This window comes from Cygnus atratus, chromosome Z (genome assembly GCF_013377495.2).
Source record: "Cygnus atratus isolate AKBS03 ecotype Queensland, Australia chromosome Z, CAtr_DNAZoo_HiC_assembly, whole genome shotgun sequence".
NCBI classification, from domain to species: Eukaryota; Metazoa; Chordata; class Aves; order Anseriformes; family Anatidae; genus Cygnus; species Cygnus atratus.
This window is the reverse complement of record NC_066396.1, coordinates 83,205,236-83,233,116: the sequence shown is the minus strand read 5'-3', so window position 1 is coordinate 83,233,116 and position 27,881 is coordinate 83,205,236. Positions and strand designations below refer to the sequence as shown.

The 27,881-nt window shown below is 43.4% G+C and overlaps 1 protein-coding gene across 1 annotated transcript; it reads right to left on the bottom strand.

Annotated features, from left to right (window-relative positions):
* Positions 1–1,447: 1,447 nt before the first annotated feature.
* FAM81B (family with sequence similarity 81 member B) lies at positions 1,448–27,544 on the bottom strand. Its single transcript, XM_050716549.1, has 8 exons — positions 26,941–27,544; positions 18,178–18,452; positions 16,070–16,188; positions 11,922–12,051; positions 9,908–10,014; positions 6,035–6,167; positions 3,928–4,123; positions 1,448–1,575 (listed from the first exon to the last, which is right to left on the bottom strand). Exons 1-8 carry the CDS (start codon positions 27,542–27,544, stop codon positions 1,448–1,450), a joined length of 1,692 nt encoding a protein of 563 aa, XP_050572506.1.
* Positions 27,545–27,881: the final 337 nt, after the last annotated feature.

Genomic DNA, 27,881 nt, shown 5'->3' with positions numbered 1-27,881 from the left:
CCCTGTACCAAATGTCTTGCTGTGCTGTGACTGCATTGAAAGACTTTAAGACCCCATACATAGTCTACAGTGAAGGCAAAGCACCCTTTAATGGACAGAATATGAAGTGACACTAAAATATGAATTCACAATAGCTCAATCTGCTGCTTATTATTAGGAGTTTGATGTTGCTGATTTCCTACTGCATGTAGAAAATGTGACAAATGCAGATCAACCCAAAACTCTGCTCAGAAAAGTCTGGCCTCAGTGAAAATGCAGAAATATTGTGACTTTGGTTGCTGGTTTGTGTGTTTGTTCGCTTTGTTTTTTCAAGAAGGGATCATTTTCCAGGATTTTTTAGTTACTGGAGAAACTTTTAACACACCAAAGTTTCTCCCAGCAGGGGCGAACATGATTAATTGCTGAAGTAGAGTTCCCTACTGACTGCATCAATTCAGTTTCAGAAACCATGCTGTGCAGGTTTGGCTTCTTAAGAGAAGCCACCTGGAATCTGTGGTTTTGAGAAGCCTCTTTTTCTGTAGAGCAAGAAGCACAAGAGCCTTGAGAAAGGAGGTTATCTCAGTCTTCTTCAGTTTTCTTCTCTTAGAGACGGATGGTGTTAGGCCTTCGGGAAACAAATGTTACAGTGCAAAAATTCATTTTTCTATTGCAGTTGCACCATGACTGCCTTATTTCGCTTCCTTGCTAAAGAACTCCTACTAGCCTCTGTTGGGAAATTACACTGGTATGTTCCTTCTGCTCTACTCCCATTTTTTTTCCTTATTTACAGATTTCTTTTCTTGTGTTTTTGTTTTTGCTTGGTTTTTAAGTAAAGCAAAATTCATGATGTCAGTTACATTTTTGAGTACTATACTACTAACCACCACTTCATTTAGTAAAACAGAAGAGATGAGAAATAAGCCTTCTTAATAATGCATCTGCTAACAATTAACTTGCATTTTAACACACTTGTACCTGATTTATTAGCTACTTTTAATGATCCAGTAAGTTCTTAGAGTCAGTCCAAGTCATGCATCAGTACATATTCTGATGCCACGTTTCAGGATGTTATTACTACCTACACACTGGAGCTGGAGGAATGTGCTAGGGCTGATTTTAGTGTTTACACCAATCTAAAACCAATATAGCTTATGGCAGGACTGGGCTAACACTGCTTAGGGACTGAGTAGTACGTTTCTTAAAGTCTTTTAAACAGCATGAATAGCAGAATTCTAAAGTCAATCCTTAAAAAATCATGTACTTTTTATTGTGAAATTGATATGAAATGACTGTTAGTTTTACAGAGCTGTTATTTTTGTGTCTGCGCAATGTGATAAGTCACAAGAACACCCTGCAGGGACAGGGGAAAACAAAGGTGGGTGTGTCTAAAGACTGCTTCTTTTAATCCAGCTATGCTTCTCACTGGAGAGAGCACCTGCAAGTGTTGATAAGGATTTGCTTTTGGAGTTCATTCTTGTGGGAGGTCACTTGCTTTGTATCTTCGAGTGTCTTTCTGAATCTTCTTTTTTTCAAGCTTCAGCTTTGTGTTCTGTATTTGTTTGAGCAGCTCCAGAGACTCATGAATAGATTGAAATCCTGGTAGAAGAATAGGAACAATTAATTAAATAGCTTGTGCCAAGCACTGATTTTTATTTTATTTATGTATTTGAGTTTGCAGTCCTTATTTTGAATCAGACACTTCCGTCAATGTGCTTGGTAGCAGTGCCTTTAAGTACAGGTATGTATGAGTGACCACATTTCTGCAGCACCCTTGGAGTCTGCAGACTGGGTTTAGGTGCTTGCCCAGCACATCTTACCCATCTTGTCCATCTTACAGTCTCACAGCTTGTAGCCAGCTGTGCAATTTCTGCTGGCCTGGCATCTTACTGAGAGAAACTCAGCATCTGCAATCAGATAACCAGCTGATATGTCGAAGGCAATAAAATGGCAAGGTGACCAATTTCAGGAAAACAGACATAGGCACGGCTGATCTGCAGTCTGCCCACCTGCAGGTAGCAACGTTTGTGCCATGGATCTCCAAGAGTTGTAGCCACTATGAATAAAAATTATGTTTCATCTGAGATGGGCACTGTTTTTTCATACACAGCTGGGAGAGTGGGAGCTTAGCTTCACTTGCAATGTGTGCTTTGTATATAGCTATAGAAAAGAAATGGGAGTGTGCAGACTGTTTTTTTCTAAAAACAGAAGTACAGAGCACTTGTATTGAGCCATAGTACAATTAAACATTGTTGGTAAAGAATGGAAAATTAAGCTGTTGTTAGATAGCTGTTTCCATTTTGCAGTAACTTTCAAGTTACAACACAGTAATGCTTTGCATTTGTCCAGCATGTCATATAGGTGTTTACTTCTTAGCAAGAAAACTGACTAACAGTGGATTAAAATTAATTCTTGTCCTCTTTTTTTTTTAAAGTGCTTATAGTAACATGATAGTTCATTACTTTTTTTTTGGAACACTTGTTTATCATGGATTAATTTTGACACTGCTACACACTAGATAGCGTTCAATGAAATCACTGCATAGGTTTAGAATTTTATAAATTCTGAGCATGTCTGATTTCCAAGATGCTGATCTGTGCTAAAGCCCAAGAAGCTGTTGAGGCCATTTATAAACTGCTTCTGTGCCCTTCATGCTGCTCTGCACCTCTTCAGAGGCCTTTTCTTCCCCTTTTGGGGGATCAACCCCTGCTAGACTGCTGTGGGAAGGAGGAATCCTCGGACTTGAGTTTAGGGCAAATAAGGCCAAAGTTCTGTGTAAACAGATCTCTTCTGTGGCCGATTTCTACAGGCAAGAGTCTGAAGTTAAGAACTCTTGCTAACACACCAGAATATTATATTCTCAAATTTCTTATCCACAGCATTCTTTGGGATGCTGTCTTGTGCTTACTGGGGTGAACTTGGGCAGTCAATCCTTCCTGTGCCAAGCTCCACAAAGACCTCAAGGCTTGGTTTGTTACAGCTTTGGAGCCAGGCTCGTAGGTGGGCTGCGGAAAATGAAGGAATTGGAACTGAACGGAGGAGCTGGGGTCCTAGATCACAGACAGCTCTGGAGATGAGAACCAGATGCTTGAGTTTCAAGTGAGAACACGTAAGATGTGAAGCACTTGTGTAATGACTTTCAGCCATCTGTTCCCTTGGAGAGATGGGCTGAGTGATTTTTCGGATAACCTGACATTTCCATTTTGTTTCCATTATCAGCTGCAAGTAGATGGTATTGCAATGGACTGAGTGACGCAGGGTAATTTATGGCAGGCAGAATCGTCCTTTTGAAAGCCTTGTGCTTTGTGCCAGGTAAAGGACTTCTAATTGCTGCTGAAGGTTGAACAGCCAGAATCAGCTCAGATTGGTACAGTGCTCATGTTCTCAGAATTACGTTTGAGATGACTGTACCTATAAGAAGCAGCCACCGTGCACTTAGCAGTGTTATCCAAATGCTTCCCCGTTCATTTGTGTAAAGTGTGGCCCATGGAGGGTATTTGTTACATATCCAGGGGCCTCTTCCTCCAGCTATTGTTAGCTGAGAGTGGGGCGTAAAGGATGGAAATGATAGAGACCACCAAACACATTCACGGGAGCAGGACCTGTGGGAGAAGGCGAGACTTGCACCTCCCAACTAAGGTTAGTGACCCCATGAGTGGAAGAAATAAGTACTCTAAAATATTTGGAAAGCAGGTTGTGAAATTGTCTTTTAAGTGTTCTTGCCATCAGACCCCTAGGAAAAGAAAGCAGCCATGTGTGAATGTCGTGCTGGCTGCTGGCGCTGCAGGTAGGCTGACCCAGACACGTAGAAATGACACCTCGTTAATTGGGGCTCAGGAGAGAGAAAGTCCTGTTAAGGTCTTTCTCCCTTTACTGGAAAGTATTTTCTGTAGCAGTAAGTTACTGTACAAATTTATTTAAAAAATGAACTACATTAAAGACCATTCTCACCTGATCTGTATTCATTTTGGATTTCCTCAAGCTCCTTCCAGATCTGTCTTTCAAATCTGGTGATTCTTGTGTGCAGGTTGTTTTCATCACTTCTCATCTGGTTCAACTGTTGTTTGTATTTCTCTGGTTTCTCTGTTTGTTCTAGCTTTAGTGACAGAAGCAGAAGCTTTTCCTCTATTTTCTTTTCTGCCGCTTCCTTTAAATGCATAGAACAAGTTCACGGTAAGACGCTTTAAGTATGCCCACCATTAACCTGACACCTGGCATCCTTGAATTCAGTCAGTTTTGCTGCTTCATCCCAAGAGTAACAGCACTGCAGGAGTGCAGGTGAGTTCTGATACCCCGGAGGGAACGTCAGTCCTCTCCTCCCCAACAAACTGGAACTGGGGAACAGGCTGGGCCAGGACAGAGGTGATTTTATTATTTATTCATTTATTTTAAATCCAGGGATGCACTTCGCAGCACCAGACTGGGGGTTCAGACGAGCCATTTCAGGTTGCTTTCAGGCACTAAGCTCTGACGCCAGTTTCCCAGGCTGGAGGCACATACCCTGCTCAGACACCTGGAGTAAGGAGAGCGAGCCCCAAGCAGCTGGCTCAGGAGGTGACCAGCAGTCCTCTCCCTTTGGAGCCCAGCATGGCTCTTGAAGGCCACTGCACCTCCCCAGAGACAAGCTGATACTTGAGCTGTGCAGTTGCCCACCCCTTTCCTGCCCATCAAGTTGCACTGAGTCCTCTGGCCAACTCCTGATTTGACCATCACTGGTCAAAACGGTCAAAACCCTCGGGTCTTCTGTGGCCCTTGTGGCTCAGAGACTCCTGTAGGCCCAGGGCAATGCCAGGCTCTGCCTCTCAGGGAAGATATCTGCAAACCTGGCAGGCTTGTTAGAACCTGAACAGGGCTTAGGGTGGTGCTGAAAACATACTCTGAGCACCCAGGGGCTGAGCTGTGTTTTTTTCAGGGAGGAGATGCCCAGAAGACCACTGGCTGCTCCACAGCACTGCATTCACACAACAGTAAATGCTCTACTTATTATTCAGTCTGTCAGGAGGTGGTTTTGAGAGCTTTAAGTCCTCTTAACACCACGTTGCTTGGCACTATGGTCTCCCAGAGGAAAGAGTAACCATGTATAATGGGTGTGTTTTATCAAAAGCAATCACAAAAACTGTATTGGTGGAGGAAGTGGATTCTACCAGTAGCTGTGAGACAGTGCCTGAAAGGTCAGAAACATTTCGAGTATGTGCCTGCACCAAGTGTTGGTTGTATGGAGTACTAGACATCATCAAGCAGAATAAATGGAGATTAAAGTTCAAGGGTGTTTTAGTTCTCTTTTGCTTCTCGATGTGGTCTTTGATCAGCAATCTTAATCCTGGCACTGAGACATGGTGGTCATATTTTAATCAGTTTTGAACTCTGAAGCTAAGCGAACTGCATATATCAAAGGAGGGAAAGGTTTTAAAGCTGTGGAGGAATTAATTAAAAGGCATTGGTCCTGTGCCAAGCACTAACTGCTGCTGTGGAATCCAAACTCACTGCATTTTAATATACCAACTGCAGTATGGCGATGGGGTGTCTCTATTTAAAACCAGGCAGAATTTGCATAGAAGATCCCTTACTATTCTCAGCTTGTCAATGAATGGAAAGCCTGATGTTCAGTGGTGGCACTGATGCTCATTCTGAGGCAGGAAACCACCGCTATGGGGTACATTGGTATTACATGAATGTGAAGAGTCACCATAACCAAGGAAAAGTGCATTTCCCAGGTTGCTGGGAGTTTTATCAGAGATACTAAAAAGCCACTTGGACAAGCCCCAAGCCCTGCCTTTGCTACTGGCCCTGTTTGAGAGAGGAGTTGAACCTCATGGTTTCCTGATACCCCTTTGAAATAAATTATTCCTCAACTACATGATTTCCATAGTTCATCATTTTGCTGGCCATGTCCTGAGGCACCAGGGCAATTCCATTTTTTCCACTTGATCTCATTTCTTCTGTGTGTGATTCGGTTTTGTTGGGATCAAGGTTTTGGGAGAGGTGCTTCGTGCTCTCCATCTTGGGAGCCCCATGAGCCAGCACCATGCCCAGGAGATGGTGTGGAGGAAAGCCTTACCAGCCTGTCCTTCATCGCATTCAGCAGCTGGTGCCTGTGCTGGGCTTGGTCTTCAGAGCGTGTCAGCTGCGCTTCTGTCCACTTCTGCTGATGCTGCATCTGATCTTTGAAGTCACTTAGAATGCTTGTCAACCTGAAATTATATATATATTTTTTTTTTAGCAATGAAACCTTTAGCAAGGTTTAGTCAGTAATATGGGGGAGTCTTGAGTCATTTGAGTAAATTAAGTTACTCCAAACCTCCTCGGTAGTTTCCCAAGAAGGCCTAAGCTCAATTATTTTATTAATCCTTAACTTGGAGGTTGTGCATACATGCCAAAATGTGATTTCTCCAGTGCGGTCTAATTTAGGAAAATACCCAAGGTCTGAAAAATGTTTCCAACTTGAATGATCTTTATTTGAACTTGATGAAGAAACTACACTATCCCACTGGACACCAGCTGTGTAGCTGAGCATCAGGGTGAGCAGCCAAACCCCTTGTGGTTTGAAAATCAAGTTCATAAGGATCAAAGAAGTTTGTGAGTAAAAGTTTACAAATACAGTGCGGTCGCCTTTGAACCAGCAGCTGGACAGAAATGTGAAGGCCCCCCCAGCGCAGGCGGCACCTGGAGACATGGCAGGCCAGAGAGACCAACAAATGTCACTTGGACCAAATATACAAACTCTCAGGCTAGAGAACTGTATGTTTTAGACTTTGCTTTTCTCATGCTGCTGCTTGTAATTTATAACATGAGCCATGACAAAACATGAATTTAGGTCCAAGTTTAGTCACAGATCTAAATTTTCATGCTTATGCAGGTGACCTGAGTTCACAGAAAAAAATAATGTGGTTGTATTAATTTCTAACACATACTTTCATGCAAACTGTGACCACTTGAAATTTACTTGGGCTGAATTACAGATCAACTGCTTGGCAACACTGTAGAAACCAACAGTAAAGAGCAGGATTTTATAACCAGACTTCATGCTTAAAGTATTTGTAATACTTAATAGCACTTTTCAAAAGGGTGTTACAGTGAAATAGTTTTTTTATACCAAGGGATTGATAACAATTTTGCATCAGTCTAATGAAGTGATAATTACCATCAGCAGCCAGTGTAAATGTGCGAAACAAATTAATGATAACAGAATTTCCCTAAGTGATACGTGTCTGCAGTTTGTTTGCTATGGATAGTGTCTTACCAAGATCATGTACACAAACAGCTGTTAGGCCAGTTTATTACTCATTTTAATAATTCTAAGTTTTTTTTTTTTTTTTTAACAATAGAAATTTGAAATATTGATTTTGTCATTTATATTATATTTATATATATCACTTTACTTCCTGGAGTACTAGCCTTTGTTTTTGAGAAAATAAAATGATACTGTGATATGATGCTGGTGATATAGACCACTGTTCGATCTATGTAGTTTATGGTGGGTAGGAGAGGTACAATGAGCCTTCCTCAGACCTAACAGAGTGAGCCACCCGGCTGGAATAGTACAAGTTGCCATCTGAACCCTGCTTTGGAGAGGGCTGGTAGGGATGGAGTTAGGGCTCTGTTGAAGCCACTACTACCTGCTCTGAGGTTATTGACAGCAAACTTGAGGTCAGTAAGCAAGCTGATAATTGCAAGAGTTGTAGTTCTGCTCAACCAGTGGATCAGGCAATAACAGGGCTGGTACCTCGTCAGATAGACCTTTCGTGTAGTTAATCATAGATTTTCATCCTTGAGGCATAAAATGAGGTACGATGATGCTGTTTTTGTTAGCATTATTAAAAAAATGTGATCAATATCATTTTAATGGTTAAAGTGGAGTTAAGCATGTATGACTATTGATGGTCAGCTTTGTTCAAAGGTTCAAAATGAAATTCTGTGTGGGGAGTAATATATGCAGTTGGCATGTGACTTTGCTCTGCATGCTCTGAACTTGGGAAAGAAGGAATTAAAAGGATTTAAACTTAAAAATTAATTATTTGAGAGCAGTGTTTAGGCAAGTTGGAAAGCGTGGCAAAAACGTGATGGTTAAGCAGCACCCCGTTTTGCTCCACTGGAACGCTTCTTAAATTGCCATCCCTCCCACGTGGAGCTCACACAACTACATCTCAGGGGAGCGAGAGAGACCGCAGATTTGCCATAGTCTCTGGTCCAGCAAATCCCTGAAATATTAATAAGGGGATGTTTGTGGGTATTTAGTAAGAGCATACTCCAGCAGTGCTACAATAAATTTTCATGCATGAGACTAAATCTATTGACGAGCGAGCTGGCTTTGTACAGCTATTCCTAAGATAACTGGCCTGGAGAGATAAGCATCCAGTCCCCTGATGGCGAAGGTCCACATTACCTAGGGAGTCCTGAAACACTTTAAAAATTCATCAGGTTTTCAATAGCAGTATCAGTTTGCACTTCCACAATACAACTGCCAGACTGCAAAAACTGGTTGGGGACAGCTGCGTGTCAGTTGAAGAGGCAACTCCGGGCTTCAAAGCTGATCTAAACATGCCAGCTTGTAAGTGGAAGCTCCAGTCTGTTCCAGCAAAAGAGGTTAAATTTAATTTCAGCTCTTTAAAAAGTAAGCATAAATCTGGTAGAGTTTTAAGGGTGCAATATTGGAGAAGACAGACATATTTCCCAAAGAGCATGCTATTTTAATTAAATATGATATTAACTGGAATAGAATCTCAGCATTTTGATAAATAAGCCTTTTGGATTTCACGTTAAAAGATAGACTGCCAGTACATCTCAGGGCCTTGAAAGCCATCCCTTTCAAGCTTCCTATTTCTGTTGACAGTTTCAGTAATCTCTAATTAACTTTTGAGAAACTCAGCATTTACTTCAATTCAGTTTTCCAGTTTCCTCCTTTTCTGGCATTGTTCCCTTTTTCTTTCCGTCTTATTTTGTTTTTATTTCCCATTCCTCTCACTTTGTCTTGATTCTCATTCTCTGTTCTCCATCACTCTGTAATTCTTCTTTTTTTATTTCCCCACTTTAATTCATTCCCCATTTTAGCTGTTATTTCCCCATTGATCCCTATTTCTTTTCCTGTCCTCTTGACAGGAACATTTTTGTGTTTAAAGCTCTAGCATATTTTTAACTCTGAATGCAGTTCAGATAAATCATCATTCAAATACCTCAACATTTTAAGGAGTGGGTCTGTTCCCTCTGAAATACTGTTATTGCAGTATTATTATAATTAGATTTTCACCTACTTGTGCTGGTTCTGCTTTTGAATGCTGGGCTGTTCTGCATTGTTCTGAATATGGATGCTGCATACTTTCATTCATTGCATCCCTCAATGGAGCTCCCTCCTCTCTAAAACTCATCAAGTTTAAAATGACACTCTAAAAGTACTTTTGCAGCTAGAATAGGAGAAATATCCCTCATAAGAAAGAAACAGTAAATTACAAATCCAAGGGCACATGAAGCTGTGCAGCTGCTTCAGCCCTTGGCTCCATCCCTGGCTTGTCCCTGCCACCTCCCTCCGTCAGCAGAACCCCCGCCCCTGGCTGCTCTCTCAGAAATGGGCAGACTGAGCAAATGCATTAAGAAAATGTCTTCTGCACATTAGGTAAGTCACAAATTAGCCGCAATTATAATGGTAAATAGCGTCTTTGTATTTGGTGCCTTTCTTTTAAGCGTGGAAAGGTAATTGGTTTCATACCTTTCTTCTTACAAGGTGGCATTTAGTGCCTCATTGTAACAATTAGCTTGCAAGACAATGTACTTTCATTATGTATTTTCATTATTTTATAGCATAGATGTTCATTAACCTTCTCTTAGTGTTTTGAATGGATGTTAATTAATGGTTTGTTTTGCTGTTTCATAGCAACCTGTTCATCATACTAAAGAATCCAGGGTGAATTATCATAATGAAAAACCCTCCATCACCTACTTGAAATCCAGAAGTTGCAATTTGTGATGTTGATCTCCCTGGACTGTCTTTAAATTTGAGCTTTGATCAGAGTTGGAAGTCTCCATCTTGCCTAACAGCTGCGTTACCTAATGAGAGTTCAACAGAGAATACCTTTATGAGCCAGACTATAAGCACTTATATTTAAATATGTATTATGATTGCAAGAGTGGAAAAAAACCAACCAACCAAACAAACAAACAAACAAACAAAAAAAAAAAACAGCTAACATGAAGAGCTCTGAACTCTCTCACAAATAATTACACTCAGCAAAGACAGACTTGAGCTCAAAGTCACCAAAGCTGCAAGACCAACCGAAGTCAAAGTCTTTGTGGAGACAGGCTTTGCAATTAAATTCAGGGATATTCACTTATTTATTGTTTCTGCACATTTGTCTCCAACATTAATTGGGCTCCTTCTCACCCGGAGCAGAGAAGGGAGGAGAATCAGCATCTGTGGGTGACACAGAGGCCGTGCCCACTATGTAAAGGGACGCTGGATGCACAGATGTTTTTGGAAGGTGTAGGGCAGAGTGATGCAGGAGGCTGGGATCCACCAGAAACCCATTTCTTGCATGCCCTCACCCTCCATGAGCTTCAGCAGCATAGCCTGGGCCAAGGCACTTGCTGCCGCATGCAGATGCTTGATCCCAAAGGGCAGTCTGACCTGACGGGCTTATGACTCAGCCTGCCTTTCCCCAATTTATTAATAATTTAGAGGGGATGCTAAATCCCAGCGGTGTTCCTCAGTGATTTTACACTAAATGAGGCCAGAAAACACCCTGGTGAGAAGATGCCCTCCACTCTTTGGTAGCTGTGGCACATCCATGTCAAAAGATTGCCACCAAAGACTCATTACGCTGTCTTGGTACCTTATTTCTTTGCAACAGAATATGGCTCTTTTTCAGTTCTTTCCTTTGCTTCTGTCCTGCAGTCACATGAGAATAACTTTTCCCACTTCACCTGTGAAAGCATCATGCCTCGTGTCTATGCTGCTTTGTGTACCATTGCACATGACTCTGACATGCACATGCTTCATTCCCCATTCCCAGGAAAGAAGAACATTTTTACATGTATTCAGGGAGACAGATGTCCAAATAGTGTCTTATATTAGAATTCCAGGTAAAATACTTTCATTTAAACTGTCACGGGCATTTTTCCTTGTAGAATAGGATGCATGGATAGGCAAGGTACAAAATGACTGGAACTTGTCTTGTGCAGCAGAAGATGAAGTCAAAATATGATAATGACTTTACACTGGATACCAAGTGCATGAGACTCTGAATGTCCCATACCTGCTCCCAGGCTCAGTCCCAGTGGGCACAGACAACATTTAGTTTGGGGCAGGAGCAGAAGAGTGTGTCATGCTGCATGCTCAGAAAGCCAAACTTCCCAGTGAAGTTGGACTCTTGTGAGATTTTATTGCTAATGCTCCTGATTCTGTCAGAGGATCTAAAACTGCTACTGGGTGCAGAGAACCTGTCACAAGAAGAGACCAGTTCAGAGGAATTGTATGCAGTAACAACTGTTATTTGTTGTTGGCTTATGCTTTCTATGGAGAAAAAAATAAAAAATAAAAAAAATTCAGCGTTGTATTTTCAAAAGCTTCTGTGATACTGCCAACATTCACATGGAATTGGAGATGCTGTTAGATGCCTTCCTGCCACCACCTTAAAACTGAAGGAAAACCAACTGAACTTTCCAGGTGCACTTAAAACAGAGTTGTGCTTTTTTTCAAGGGTCTTGTAAATTATGTTGAGAAACTGTAAAGGGTCATTAATAATCTGAGTATCCCAAGTCCTATAATATTTGTATTATCTGTTATTAGTCTACATCTATTAAAAAGGCTACTTAATTTGTATTTTAAAAAAATAATAATCCTGTCATATAAACACTGTATCCATTGTTAATGTTGGTCAGCAGAGGAGGAGAGGAAGCTCTCTATATACCAATAGTCACCACTCCTCAGGTATTTCACTGTGGGCTTCTGCACTCACCATCTTCTCAAAGCCACTCACAGAATACTTGAGGGTAGAGTGAAGGCTGTAAATCTCCTTATCGATCTTCTGGACCTCACGCCTGATAATGCTGATGTCTCCTGATAGCTTTGCAATACTTGCCTCACATCTGTAATCAGAGACAAGAGATCTGCATGGAGACACGTGAGAACAGGCAGTGTTGGGGAAGATCAGTTTTGGAGCCACTACAGGCAAAAACGTTTCTGTTTTATAGGAAGCATTTGTCACTTTGTATTTAAACTCCTCCAGGTGCATTCACCAAAATATCTTGTCACATGTGAAGTGGACAAATAAAGGATTTGAGAGTGACAGCATTGGTTAATAACCAAGTGACTAAAATTCAATGATCTTCCCTTTTCAGCTTCTGTCTTCATTGCACCTGTACACATTGCATATGTACAATGTATACATATATATTTACATATATACTTTTTTTTTTTTTCCACAGGAGGAAGATTATTTTTGTTAGCTTATTTGTAAATATTCACATAACATTGTAAAAATATTCAAATTGAGCAAGAAGATGCAGTCTTGTGCTTCTGCACCACTCCTCTGGGAGAAGAGGAGTGACAGAGGCCCCCCCTGCACATCTGCCCCCCAGGAGCAAGCTCCAGTGTGAGCAGCATTAAAAACAAGATTATGTCAACAAATATCCTAATCGATTCAGTGTGTGCACTACATGAAGCGCTGCACCTCTTAACATTAAAAAAAAAAAAAAAAAAAAAAAAAAAGGAATAGAAATTGAATAACAAAAACAACTAAGTTTTAAAATGCCAGAAAAATTATCCTCCAAAGAGGATAATTCACAGAATAAAGCCAGTGCTGTTGACAGGTAAAGGATGTCAAGAGAAATTGTGGCAGTTCAAATAAGACCAGCTTTCTGTCATTTCCTGATGATGCTGAGATATTGTGATACTTCTACAGTGCCTTCACATCAAGCAAATCGAAGAAGCTTCTGCAGACAACAGAGGCTTTGTACACGCACAGACGGAACGAGGCTGCCCTGGAGGTGCAGTGTGGGATTAATGTGCCGGGGTCGGAGCAGCGGGGACCCTGTTGGAGGTGTGGCCACCAGACCTCATCTCCCTATGCACTGTGTCCGTGCTGTGCGTGGCATAGCTCTGTGCCTTGCTGTGGTTTGGTGGATTGAGTCCTGCAGTGAATGGGGTTCCCTGGGACTTGCTTAAATCCTGCTCTAATCCATGGTTCATGTCGGAGATGTGCAGCAGCTTGCAGTGAGGTCCCTGTTTTCCAGGCACAGAAATGGAAGCTGGGAAGTGTGCGAGGAGGAGCTGGACAGATTGGGAAAGGTGTAGAAAAGTGCTCCTATGAGATTTGCATACAAATTAAAAAGAATAAAGTCTTAAAAGCCTCTAATGGTTGTACCAAAGGATTTAATTATAGGCAGGAATACAGCTGCCTGCTATAGATTCAAGGAGCTTTACTCTTCACAGTCATGGAAGGAGCAGTATATGTTGGAGTATTTTATTTGGCAAAGTATTGCGTATTCTGAAGGGTCAACTAACTTCATGGGAACGCACCAATCTAGCAGTAAGCTGGACTTTTCCTTTGAGCAACAGAAAAGTCCACAAGAAACAGGAAGTATAATGTAAATGTCTGTGTAAAATGCAATGTTTATTCAGTCATTTGTTGGTGAGACTGAAGAGAGGAGCCAGTGTTCCAGTGTTTTTAAGCAGTCAATATTTATAAGAAGTGGTGCTTTCTTTTTTCAGCTGATTACCTTATTTTTGTTGCTCTAATACATGATCCCATTCCCAAAGGAATTATTGTTTCAATATATTTTACGAATTTAAACACAAATAAAAAATATAGCTGGTGTGAGATGTTAGCTGATGATGTTGAAGGCTGTTTTTTTCAGTCACAGCTATTTGACACATCAGTCTTTACATGGTGTAGAAATGTAGTCAGAATGTCTCAGAGTCAATGGACAACTGCCCTAGTATTTGGCAAGAGGTCTTTGTCTGCCTTTCAGGGAAAGACAGAGAGGGAGAAAAGAGTCACACTAATTGAATTATAAGAGCTAATCCACATTAATCCTTTACATGTGGCAGAAAACGGGGAAGAATCATCTGCCATGAGAAAGAGCATCGGTCCACCAAGCTTTATTTCATCCCAGATACTCTTAGATTAAGGTTAGGCTGCAAATCAATAGGAAAACAGTCATGGCAAGTTTGCATTGGGAAGATTTCTATTAATTCAAAAAATGTGAAATATGCACCTTATGTCTCCAGCCACTCTGGGATCTACTTGCTATACACAGAAATTGCTTATCCTGACTGAAGATCGAAGAAACATGAAGAACCCACATGTACCATATAAACATAAATGAAACCTTAAGACTTAGCTTCCATACTAAAAAGATGATGATGCTGTTGATTTCATGCTAATCTTAACACGTGGTTCCATCTGTGCCTTTTGGGATCCTGCCCCACACCAAGCAGTAGTCCAAAACCGGTGCCCACATAGCAGCAGCTCCTGTCCTGTGGTGAGGGCTGCATGCAGACAGGAAGGGCCAAGGAAGGCAGCTCATGGAGGGCGATGCTGTGGGTCCCCAGAGGAGATCCACCTCCTTGTTATTCTGCTTGGATTTTTTATTTGTGCAAGTGGAAGTGGGCCAACCTTTTTTTTTTTTTTTTTTTTCCTCCAGATTTTTTTTTCATTTTTTTTTCCTGCTCTCCGTTCATGTGTTTGTTTTTTCTGCTGCAGGCCAGTGATCCAGCACAGAAAATGGGAGTGAGCCTCAGTGCACCTGGCAAGAGCAATAGGGAAATGCTGGGAAAGAGTAGTGAGATACATCACTCACTGAATATTACGACTGTGCCGAAAGCATATCATCTGCCTGCCCATCCGAATCTGAGAACAGCAAGAGAAAGAAAATCTTACAGGATCTCCTCCTACTTCCTTCCAATGCTAATCAGCCACAAGGTTAAAAAAAACATATTTTTTAAAAATTTTTTTTCCTGCCAACTGTGGATGTATTGGCTTCAGCTTCTAGTTTTGGATTCTTGAGACTTTCTTCATCAGTTTTGGAGTCCTTCAGCACCCTATGATTTTTTTCTCTTTCTCCCAGTAGCTATACATGGAAATGAAGACATCTCTGGATTTCGTTTTTAGAAACTATACATAGATGTGTACTTCTGTTGGCTAGAAATTTTGCTCATCCCACCAACATTCCTGGTTCTTCTTTACACCACATCAAGTTTTTACTTCAGAAAGAGAAGCCTGGACCCAGCACAGTATTCTAGTACCAATCTCTGTGCCAAGCACAGAGCTATCAAAATCTCCCTATTGATCTCTGGTCCAAGACCATATTCCTGGCATTTCTGATACTGCATCATTGTGAGAACTCACAGTCAGTTATATACCTACCACATTCCCCAAACTTTTCAGGGAGCATTCAGGAGTGGAGCACTCCCTCAATGGGTTTATAAAACACATTTTTTATAAACCAGCCGCCATGGTCCCTAATCCAGGAAATTCTCTGATAACTGATGATTTGGTGTTATCTACAAATATCAGCAGTAGTGATTTTATATGAAAAGCATGTCACTGGCCTCTGGAGAAACAAACAAACAAACATTAGAAACATGCTGGTTCAAGGGGCTTTCTTCCTTAAAGGCAACTTTTTCCAATATATTAGTTTAGAGAGCTCCTAACCCATGTATTCCCTTGACGTGACACAGCAGAGTTTTGTTTTCTCATTGTTTTAATCATATTATTTAAATGCCCCATGGAAGTCCACCTTCAAAGGAAGAAATCAAGTTTGCTCACAAAGCCCCACGTTCCAAGAGAGGAAGTGAAGAACCCTACACCACATCCTAGTGAAACAACAGGAAGTCTTCAACTACAACAACTGAAGTCTAGCCAGACTGGGGAAGGATAAATTCTACACAGTGTTAAGTGTGTGATGAAGAATGAGACAGGACAACATAGTTATTTTCCCTCCCGGGCTTGATAATTTTACTAACATGGAGAGTGCACAGCACAGATCTGGCCCTAAAATGGAGATATAATATGAGTGCAAAGTACATTCATGCCTGCTCTGAACTTACTTTGCAGAAGCTGACTAACAGAGATGAAAAAGGGGGCTGTTGTTTATTCCTTACCTTACCACTCTTCCACGCAGGTCTCCAAGACTCTGGATGTATTTATGGTCCAGGTTTTGAACAGCAAAATTAGTTTGCACTGTGGCACCATCCCTTGTTCTTATTTGCCTCTCCAAAACCTGTAAATTCAAGATCTTTAATGCACTATGGGTTTTCTACATTAGTTTTTTATTTACCTATTTTTTAAATAAGGGTCAGACATGAAACAGAGTGTCAAACAGAGCACTCCCACCCATGCCACAGATGCGCAAATGCTCCCCTGAGAGATGCGCTCTCCTCCCTGACGCTCCTCATTCGGCTTGCCTGAGGAAACATCCCCAAACACACTGTCCAGCACAGAACAGTGCCTATAGGACATTGGCCTGCTGTAAAAAACACTGAAAACACACCCGTCTAGCCCCAAATGTGCACACAGGCCAGCTGCTGCTCAGTGTCTCATCCAGGCCTGTCTTGCGGCCTGGTGTCAGATTTACTGCACAGCGATAAAGCCTGGTCTGAAGGCAGAAGGAGCGACCGCCCTGAAGGATCTGTGTGTGCCACAAGAACTAACTTTAGACGGCCTTTGTGAGCTACCATCACCTTCTTCAGGCAGAAAGCTGAGGGAGTGAGCAATGCTCCAAATGCCCTGGTTTTACCTCTCGGGTCGAGAGGAGAGGCCTGGAGCTCACGTTTTGGCGTAGCACAGCAGCCTGCTGCTCACAGCAGAGCTGCCACCCCACATCCTACCATCACGTCCAGTCAGAGGATCATGAACACCAAATTCATTAAGGTTGTGGCCATTTTCCACTAATTACTTTGATGCAGCAGCAGCGTCTTCCAGCTGTGGCAGAGGGATGCGTTTCCCCATCTTCAGCTTCACTCCTATGGCAGCAGCATGCCAGAGTCTTCCCCAGAGCAGAATATCATTTTCTGAAGGATATTCTTCCTGCTTTCAGGAAGACTTGGAGTATGCCAGTCACGTTTCCTGTTGGATCCCCTTGTTTTTTTACAATGCTTGAGAAATGGTCATTGCTCAACCGCTCTAATTTGCTATATGCCAGGAGCAGTTCTCCCAAATTGTACTGAACCTCTGGTGGCTTTGACTGACAGGTCTCACCGTGCTGCTTTCTGTGCTTTACACTCAACAGATCCTCACAGCCTCACAACAAATCTTCACATACAAAGCAAACACACACCTGAGATTAGGACCTAAAGAAGAGTGATTTACAACCAAGGAAAATGATTAGACTTAGAAAGCTGATGGCATCTTGGGTGATTTTCTCATAAAACAGTCCTGATCTCAGGTGAGCCAAGATTTCATATTTGATAAGACAAATGCACTACATTTCAAATAGTTCTGCAAGTACATGAAAAACAAAATTTTGAATTTACTGGCATTTGGAGGACATTTAACACTTCAAAGGATAAAAAAAATCTCTTGAGAAGTCTATTTCATTATATTTTTGTCCTGTACACCTTTGTCCAAGAAGAAAAGCCAAAAAGTGTTGGTAAATTTCATATATAAATTTGTCAAATAACAACAAATAATCAAAGATCTTTAGTCAGAATAAATAAACAAATAAATAAATAAATCATCCCATGCATTTCCAGTACAGAATTGTGAGTCAGTTCGAAGTGTGACCTGATCCTTCACCTCAGTTTTAACTGAGCTTTGTGAAAAGTTTCAACATCTGATTTTGTTTGCATACATAATTTATGTAAAGTAGAACATCTAGAAAACTAAGTAAAATGAAATTTGAGCCTTCATATTATATGTTAGATGAAAATGTAGTTTACTCATTTCTCTTGAATTCAATCGCCCACACTCAGACAAAACAGAAAGCAAATGGAATCTGAACCTTTCTGTTAGAAGAAAGCAACCCCAAAACTCATTAATCTGCTCATTATTTTGCTTTACTTTCCAATTATGTTTTTTTATTTTCCCTACTCCCCTACCTTCTGTTTTCACCACGAACTGTAAGTGCCACTGTGTGAAAAAAAATCAGAATTTCCCTAAAACACAGTGCTCATGTTAACGACTTTTCTGCCCATGAAGCCAGCATTAGAGATGAGCAGAAGCTAGCATTTTCCCTAGCATTAGCAGGGGAATTGTCCTCAGCATGTGTTACCTCTATGTCCTGGCTGAGCTTCTGAACCATGCCTGCAATGGTCTGGACGTGGTTTTCCAACAGCTGCCGGGCAGCAGTCTCCCTGTGCTGATAACCCGAGCTCTCCTGGAGGTACGAGACGATGTTGTCCTTGACTCGGAAGACCTGGTGGAGGAGGAAGGCTGTGGTCCTCTCCTGGCTGGAGAGCCGCTCCTCCAGCCGCCACGTCTTGTCTCCGGGGCCAGGAGCAGGGGACACGTCTCTCCTGCGAACACCAGAAACCCCATGTTTGGCAGCTTTTATGTAAAAAACATACAGCCCAAGGACCTGGATTCATTTTTTTTCAGTGAGGACAGTGGCACAGCCTTCATAAAGCTAGATTAGAAGAGAAAGTTCCTGGTGAGAAGTTAGTGGCTGGGATATGTTGTGCAAGGTAGGGGAAGGAAGGTTGACTGAGAGGTCCCATGAGCTTGAGGATTCACAGTGCTTCCATAGCATATCATCATTGAGATCCTCATTTTAACCTCTTCTTCCTCCATTTTAAACTAAGGCAAAAACGAACACAACCAGTGGCTACCCTTGGAAGCAGCCCGGCAGACTCAGCTGGAGCAGAGCAGTCTCCAAAACGTGCGCCGGCCGGGAGCGGGCAGGCAGAGCTTGCACCAAGTGCCTGGGTTTTGTTTTCCCTTGCATTGCTGACACCTACCCGCTGGAAAGAAGTCTGCATGCCTAATGGTTTTCTTGCAGCTATCTGCTCCCCATCCACCCACCAGAACCCAGGGGAATGAGTCCTGGGCTCAAATATACCCAGTGAAACTGCATATAAATATAGAAGAGAGGGGGAGAGGAAGGATGTTGCGTGGATCTGGAACTGGCAGGCACAGAATGAAGCTTCATGCAGATAGGAACAGTCTGGAGCCTGAGGGAAACTTGAGCCACTGGCTACTCCTGTGTAAAAAGCCAGAGAAATTTAATTACTGTAGAACCTCAGGTTTGCATGTTATACAGAAAGTGAAGTTTGTTTTATGTCTAAATTTAACCCAATGGTATATTTTTTATGCTTTCAATGTTGTGTGAAATACTCCTATCTCATAAAATTTAGCTAAAACCCTTAGCTTAATGATAAAGAAAAAATACCCAGTTAGCCAGCTGGGAAAGAAATCACAGAATCAGAGGATGGTTTGGGTTGGAAGGGACCTCACAGAGCTCATAGATCGCACACCCACACACACACCCCCCCACGCACCCCCACACCCACACACAAACACACACACACACCCGCCACTGGAATAATCCTACAGATTTTCTGTTGATCACTGCTTTTAGACTGACATAAATAAAAATTCCAATGTAAAAGTAATCTTTAAAAGGGAAGGGGAAAAGAGTTCACCTGCCTTACTCAATCAATAAACAAAATGCAAAGATGACAGTTTAATGACTGAAGTGTGCCCAAGGATACTCTGCAAAATATTTTACAGCCATATGGGCTGCAATGATGCTCTGCAGCTGGCTTATGTCTCTGTGTACCAGGAGCTGCTTTACATTTGTCTGCACAATTAAGACTTTAAAATACACATAACCATTGGCAACCATGAAGCACAAAACAGATCTAAACACTTAACTTATATCTCCTCTTGATAAAAGCTCTAAAAAACAAAATGTCCAGTTGAAGCTGTGTGTGTTCTCTTCTACTATGACAGCAGAAGTCACTGGGTGAAAATAAAAAGTGTACATAAGCTGTTTTTCCCTTCGTTTTTGAAAAGTATCATGTTTGTTACAAAACGTCAAAGGGAAAGGGAAAGGGAAAGGGAAAGGGAAAGGGAAAGGGAAAGGGAAAGGGAAAGGGAAAGGGAAAGGGAAAGGGAAAGGGAAAGGGAAAGGGAAAGGGAAAGGGAAAGGGAAAGGGAAAGGGAAAGGGAAAGGGTCGCTCTGTCCCACCCCAAGCAGGCTGGCACCAGCTTCAAGTGCTTCTGTCATCTGGGTGCACAGGGGCAGCTATGTCATGTCACCATCCATAAATACCTTCCTTGTTGTTATGAGACTTCAACCATCATATGTCATCGCATGATTCAAATGCTCGTACACATAACAAGGGCAATAAAACACCCTCAATGCTCTGTCAGTGTGGCCAGATTGACCAGAGATTTAGATCCATAATTTACAAAAGTTAACTTCTGCTAAGAACTTTGTTGGCCTTGTAACTTAAAATTTTTAGCTCTGCTTTTGTTTTGCTTTAGTAGAGCTAGCATGGATTTAGGAGGCCCAAGGCACTTTGATTTATTAACGATCTCCCTCAGGAGAGCTGTGTGCTGTAAAGGAGCCCTCTGAGCTACTGCTCCGAACATATCAATTATTATTATCAATCCTAATTAACACCTGAGTGGAGAAGCCAAGGTTCTCAGATCCCAAGGACTGCATACCCTAGAAGTACTTGCACCGGTTGCTCCCACAGGTGTCAGGACACTTTCTGCAGGCAGAGAACATCCCCTGGAGCTAAGGAAAAAGGACAGTATTGCACTTTAGGTGAAGCGCGAAAGCATAAGGCTAGTGGCCGTAAGCACCCAGGTATTGCCAGCAGTGGCAATTATTTGCAGCTCTACATGTCTACTGATTCTCTTGCTGGAAATTCTGATCTCTAAGCCACCTCAAATCTGTCTGAAATGTCCAAGGAATTCAAAAATTATTAAAGGAAGGAAGACAGGCTGGGAGGTGGAGCAACTTCTCATCCTTCATTTTTATCAGAAAGCAAAGGCAGTGCAGAGGCACTTTTTTTTAGGCACATCAGGAAGGAAATTATTCAAGTAAGGCAAATACTTCTCCATGCTATATTTCCTGGATTTTCTTTGTTTCTTCTTGTTACTACTGAGAGTATTAAGAAAAAATAAATAAAGGAGAGTATTGTGCTGCTAGCATAAATTCATTGTTTTTTTAGTGAGACAATGAACATTACCTAACAGACTTGTCTGATGGCACAGCTGCAGATTTAACTCTGGGAAGCCAAGTTTAAGCCAGTGGCCTTCAGAGTGAAAGAGGAAGCAAGAAAATACCATGAAAATTCAGAGGAGGAACATTATAAATGTGACATCATGGGCAGTTAATCAATTTGCCATTGCTTAAAGTAATCTCCTCAGTTCTGGAAAAAAAAAATATAAAAAAAAATCAATCTGCCACAATGGCACTTCATGGCCGCAACTCATCAACATGCGCCTTCAAGTCACATGAACCTGCAACGTTCTTGGTAGGAGCCAATCCATCCTCATTTCTCTCACATTCATCAGAGAGCTACGAAGGCTGTGGCTCAGAGAGAATTGACACTTTCTGTCTGACAGGGGCTTCGGAGAAAATATGTCTGGATCTGAACAAAAAATCCACAGTGAGTGCATCCTCCCCAGCGAGCCAAAATGCAGCATGATGCTAGCCGATGGAAGGGGAGCCTCAGGACAGGAATGAGGAAGCAAAGGCGTTCTGCACAGCTGAAAAATGGCTCCTTTCCAACTGGGGTTGTTGCATGCAGGCGGGTATTTCATAAATTATCTCTTCTGTTTGGCTTTTGGAAACCGGTATCCAAGCAGGAGTTTCAATAATAGCTGATGGGCTCTTTGCCATTGGCCATGAATCCTGAAAATTTTCACCTGCTGAGGGTAAGAGCAGCATGTACTTTTGGTTTAGGTCACTCTGCCCTCCGTGCGGTGTCACAGGGACCCCTTCCCTCCCACCAACCCAGCAGTGCATTTTTCCATCCCCTCTGACAATCAGGGATAGTACCTGTTGTGCAAAACCTCTGCTAGAAAACACCAAGGCCAGATTTAAGAACTGTCTGAAACACACAATAAATCTGGCCAGACATAACTCTTTTTTTTTTTTTCTGAGACTTTTTTTAACACAGCTCTTGAAAGAGCCTTCCAAAGCCTGCAGAAATTTACTGTGTAACATCACAAATTATATGCAGCTGCTGTTGCAGTACACTGATCTGAATCTTTACTAGTTCCCTGCTAGCTCAGTTAATATAAACATTTCCCATTCTTCTGCATGGGAGAAAATTTATATGCCAAAAAGCTCAATGCTGGTCCTGTGTCTCTGAGTGTCTGTCTTCTCCTACCAGCAGGAATTAGCCACAGCATCTTCTGTGCTTGCAGCGGCTCCAGACAGAGTCCAGTGGCAGGGAGCCCAGTGAGCTGTGCGATCCCACTGCCCTGAGATGGATGACCTGATGGAAGAGTCATTAAAGCTAATAGCTTACAGCATCATGCATTGGCCAAGCAAGGAGGAAGAAAAAAAAAAATGTGTCAAAATCTTAAGAATAATTCTTACCAGCTTTATGTCCCACATTTTGAGATATGGGCTTGTGTTATTTCTTATGCAGAAGCCACATGGTGCCAAACAAAGAGAGGATGTGTCAGTCTAACCACAACTGATCCCTGCTCTCTGGGGACAATGACAGGACCCGAGGGCACGGCATGGAGCTGGGACAGGGGAGGGTCAGGTTGAGTGTTAGGGAAAGGTTCTGTACCCAGAGGCTACTCCCAGCCACTTCCAGCCAGGAGCAGAGCAGGGCCTGGAGGCGGGCAGGATGGGCAGCTCAGAAAGGAGCACTGCTTCAGGACAGGGACTGAAACCCATCTGTAGCCACAAGGGTGTGGAGAGGCTGCTGCCATCCCTAACCACAATGTGGAGCTCCAGGGGAGCCTCAGAGGTCCTGAGGAAGCACATTACTAGGCTGCAGAGGCTGATAATACTCAGCACGAATCACTCAGCTCTTAATAGCAGTTGTCTTCCTTGCCATCAGCTGCCTGACACAAATGCTCTTCTGCGCTGAGCGGCACTCCTTCCCACACTCCTTCCCTGCGCAAGGCAGTGTGGCCTCGTATTTCATAATTATGGTGTGAAAACCAAGGTTACCCTGCAAGGGACTCTAACCTGGGAGTCAATGAACACTGCGAGATGGTGAGTTGAATTTATTTGTGTTGTCCTCTGAGTAACCTGCTGAACGAAATGATCGGTGATGTGACTCATCTCCTGGTATCTCTATAAGTATGGATGTAATTAGTGATGTATGTCCCAGAATGCTGAATTTAAGGTCCCTCTTCTAAAATTATTATCCCTTGTAGCTACAGACAAGCTGAGGACAAATTTGTCAAGTAGTTTATTTTTAATTATTATATATTTATAAACCCCATGAATTATTATATGATTTGTATTTTATGTATTACAGAGCACTTACCTCATTGCTACTGTAGATCAAATAAATCATTGTTAAACCTTCTGCACGAAGAGAAATGAGACTATAAAACAGGCATGTAATTGCATAGCTGTTGAATAGGCAGCCTCTTAAATAACCAACGTGCAACCGAGATGCCTACAATTCCTCACAAAATAAAAAGTACAGCGAAATAATGTGGAATGTATTATTATGAAGGCAGCTCAATGTGGCTATAATTTGGGTAACGCACACGGCTGTACTGATGGCTTTCCAGCTCACAAGGCTGTAGCACTAGCAGACGGGTTGCAGCAGCAGCAGAGCAAAGGTGTGAGACCCCCCCAGGGAACCCATCCACCCCTCACCATAGTGCTCCCAAAGGCTTCTGGCCACCCCAAAATACGACTGGTGGCTCTGGGGTCAGTCACCAGCTCCTCAACATTGCTTCTCGAGAGGCACTGTCTGGGAAACAGGGAGAAGAGGCTGCGGGCAAAGGGTGGGCAGCCAGAAATGCAGGTGAGTGTGAAGTATTTGATGAAATTAACCCCAGGCATGTTCCTCGGCAAAGCCAATAACGAATGTTTTGCAGAACATCACCAGCAATGATTTGTCAGCATTGCCTAATTGCTTCTGTCAGGAATGAAATAATCCTGATGCTCTTATTAGCAGTTCCTTGATAACATCTGTTGGACAGGAGGTTTTTAAGCCATGACAAAGATCTAAGGAGTTCAGCAAATGGCTCCTTCAGACCACTGCTGTGCCCAGATCTGTCTCCTGAATATTTATGTAAACCAGGCTGAAACAACAGCTGCTTTTTCCCATATCCGAGACAGCGGTCAGGCTGTCAAGCCTCATGGAGCTCCGTGTGGACTTGTTGAGCGTGCTGCCCGGCACTGTTCAGTGCACACTATGTAGCAGCAGGGAAAGCTAGCATTAGTGGGTACTTTCTGGGAAAATCACCCACGTTGTGACCAATGCCATGGGGCTGAAAGCTGTGCTCTGGCCGTGCAGGTAGCGGTGTGGTGGTGTGGTGCTTCCCATGGCCCAGCAAAGCTAGTGGGAGGACACAGAGGATGTTGGGGGTAGCACTCTGTAAGACCGTGTGGTGCTCCACTTTCTGCAGGCAGCACAGGTGCTGGAGATGTGCTGGACGTGAGCATCCAGATGGGAGGATTCAGCTCTGCCTCCTCGGCTGCTCTCTGGGTTCATTCCTTAGCTTGATTACTTCAGCCTCCCTGGGTTGTAAAACCCCGAGGGCTTTCATCTGGCTGGACTTTCCATACGACATGTGTCATCAAGTAGTCTTCCAGGAGCTAAACGTAGGACACAACTTTCAGGAGTCGGTCCCGACCTACATTTTGGCATGGGATCAAATCTCAAAAGCTGGAGCCAGAACCTTGCCTCTCCACACAGGCAAAATCTGACTGTTAGTGGTTCCCCTCATGGTCTTATCACCACAGCAGGCTGGTGACACATACATACATAACTCTCTAGAAGTAAAGATATCAAATGGATACACGGCATTTCAAAACCTTAAGTCCTTTGGGAAAAATTGGTCTGCAATATGGTGCAGTACGTGGATTCAGCTAGCACAAAACTCTGTAACTGCAAGTACTTTCCCCATTTTTCAGTCTTGTTTGCAAAGGCAAAGGTAGAAATATAACTAATATTTGCAAGCACTTTGACTGGCTGGCTCTGCCAGTCAGAAGAAGCTGCATGGCTCTGCCTGATCTTGAGGACGGCATAGTTTGCAAATACTTTGAATCACCTCCTCTAAGAAATGTGACTGCAGGTCTTATTTTCTGTGTCACAACTGCACTCACAAATCCCCTTCCCATCACCCAGCTGCGACAGTTTTAGCACTGAGTGAGAGATGCTTGCAGAAAGGTCTGCGTTTAGCGCTCTGCAGGACATCTCTCTTCCCTCGTGGAGCATCCTCCTGGGTGCTCTGAAGGCAGAGACTCCCTTACTCTGGCTGCAGGCATGCTCAGAAGGTACAGACGTGCTCAGAGGAGCCACCAAATCTTTGAAAAGCCTCTCAAAATGAAGATGCAAATAAGGATAACCAAAAAGGATAGGCAAAGCAAAGGCTCAGAGTATGTTTAGTGTCTGGATTTGGGCAATCATGTACAGAGAGCACCAGGAGATGTTCGTGCCATGGGCTGGCATACCAGCTGCTCTGCACCTCTGCCCACCTCCTGGAGCACCAAGACCTTCCTTTGGCCAAAGGCTGGCGCTCAAGTGGCGGGTTCAGCAGTTTTGGGTGGGCTTTCAGCAGGCCCACGACCCATTCTGGACATTTCTCAGAGCAGGACACTGTTTGTGTTGATGTTTTTTCCTAAGCCTTAATGAGCACTGCCCAACCCACTGTTGTGTGGAACTGGGGCTGATTTCCCATGGAAATTTCAAATCCAGTAGAAAAAAACTTTGCTTTTGGCTGGCTGAGGACGCCAGCAGGGATGATCACCCAGCGAGGAACAAGTGCAGCTTTCCAGGCAGTACCCATTGTGAAAATAAACAGAGAGGCCCCTGCATCCCAGGGCTGCCAATCCAGCTGAAACATTTGCTTTTGAAGAGCACCAGTGGAAGGTTTTATTAGGCAGTGTAAACATGGCAAAACATGCTGGCTGACATCCAGTAAGTCACGTCAAAGAGGAGAATGTCCAGACTGGCAAAGCTGATAAATAATCATAGCCAAAAATCACATATACCGGGAAGAAATCTCGTTCTCAGAGATGCAGACACAACCTTCTCAAAATCACCATGCTTGCATTGGTGTTATCAAAACCAACATTTTGGTCCAAAAATGTCTAACAGTGTTGTCGATACTGTAACAACTTATATAACTGTATAATAAGAGTTAGATTGAATAATAAACATTTTCCCGATGTTGCTAATGAGAAATCCAAGCAAATAACAGTAACATACTCTGTCTATCTGTAGGGCACTATTTGCGCTGTGTCATGAATTATGAATGCATAAATTAAGGTTGATAGCGTGCACTGTTACAGCTTCATATGAAAAGAAGTTGTAAAAGGCTTCTGTAATTCTGAAGTCTGAGTCAGTACTGCATGTGTAGTACCTGCTTAGGCAGCAGCACTTTAGTGTGCAAGTTCTCACTTCCAAAAAGGGTTTTAAATGTACAGACACCCACAGAGCTGCAGAGTGGGTCTTCCTGCATACATACACAGCAGCACCGAGTTCTCCCCTCTGGCAGCAGCGACCAAGAGTCTCAGGAAAAGCATTGACTGAACACTACTGAGGGATCACCCTGTAGGATGAAACTGGTATTTTTTTCTCCCTTTTTCTTTTGAAGCTTCACAGTTGGTCATACAAATCCTAATCCCGCATGGCAGACTTCCAGCAGCAATGGCCAAGGAAACCAGAGTGCTACAAACACCCAAACACCCAAATGCCTCCGAACAACCTCCCCCGACAGCCAGCAGCCGGTTTGCAACTTCACGGGGCAGCTCAGGAGAGCAGAAAGCAAACCACAGACAGGCCCGCCACCACGTCCTCAGGGCACCTGTCCCCTGGGAGTGGGCAGAGTGCTCTACACTGAAATTAGACCTGTATGGCGCACAAACTTGCCTGCGTAGCATGTTGCTGCTGGGCAGAGGGGTCAGCAGCTCCCTCCCGGCCGGCGGTGGCTGTGCTGTGTTTGCCCTTGTCTCCAGGAAACCCCGGTTCCTGTTCCGAGGAGGCGGCGAGCTGAGGGTTGGCAGCTGGGTGTTTCCTGTATGCCCACCCACATCCCCCTGTTCGAGCGACGGTCTCTTGGTCTTGCCCAGGAAGCGTGGTGGGGCTGAGGGGCTGCAGCTCTCCAGCCTGGTGGGAGAGGAGCCACAGCGGGGCACGCTGGTGGTGAATCCTCCCGTGCTGTCCTCCCACCCTGCCCCTCCACGGGGGGCTTGGCCCCATTTCTGTCAGTCCTTGTGGCTCTGTCTGAGGCCTCTGGTAAGTGCTGTGTTTGACCTCTGCCCAGGAAAACTCCGTTGGAGTGGGGTGTCCTTCGAGGGAAACACGTGAGTCATTTCTCCAAGTGAAACATGCGACCACAGGTGAATGATTTGAGTGACTCAGGGAGCACGCTGGCACAACTGCAGATAGCTTCCCTAAAGAAACATCACAGAGGGCTCTGCAAGATGCCACAGGCACCTCTGCCAGCGACATTTCTGTTCTGCCGGTCATCGTGGTGCCAAAAGCATGCCCACCATCACCTGCATTTCCAGGTGGGCCAGGGAAATGCAGGCCACAGCCAGCGTGAGTGAGGTGGGTGTCCAAGAACCAGAAAAGGCTGCTGTTTCTGTGTGAAGTGTTGCACGTGGCGATGCTGGTGGGGTGTAAGGGACAGGCTGTGCATACACGGCTCCTTGTAAGCACCAGGAGGTGCAGGGCAAGATTAGGTGCAAACAGGGCTCAGCATCGGTGATTGGATTTGACAGCCCTCTGTATCAGTGAAATCATCTGGTGTTTCGCTTGTGTTACGCAGCGTGGATGTGCAGGGTACAACACAGAACGGATCATG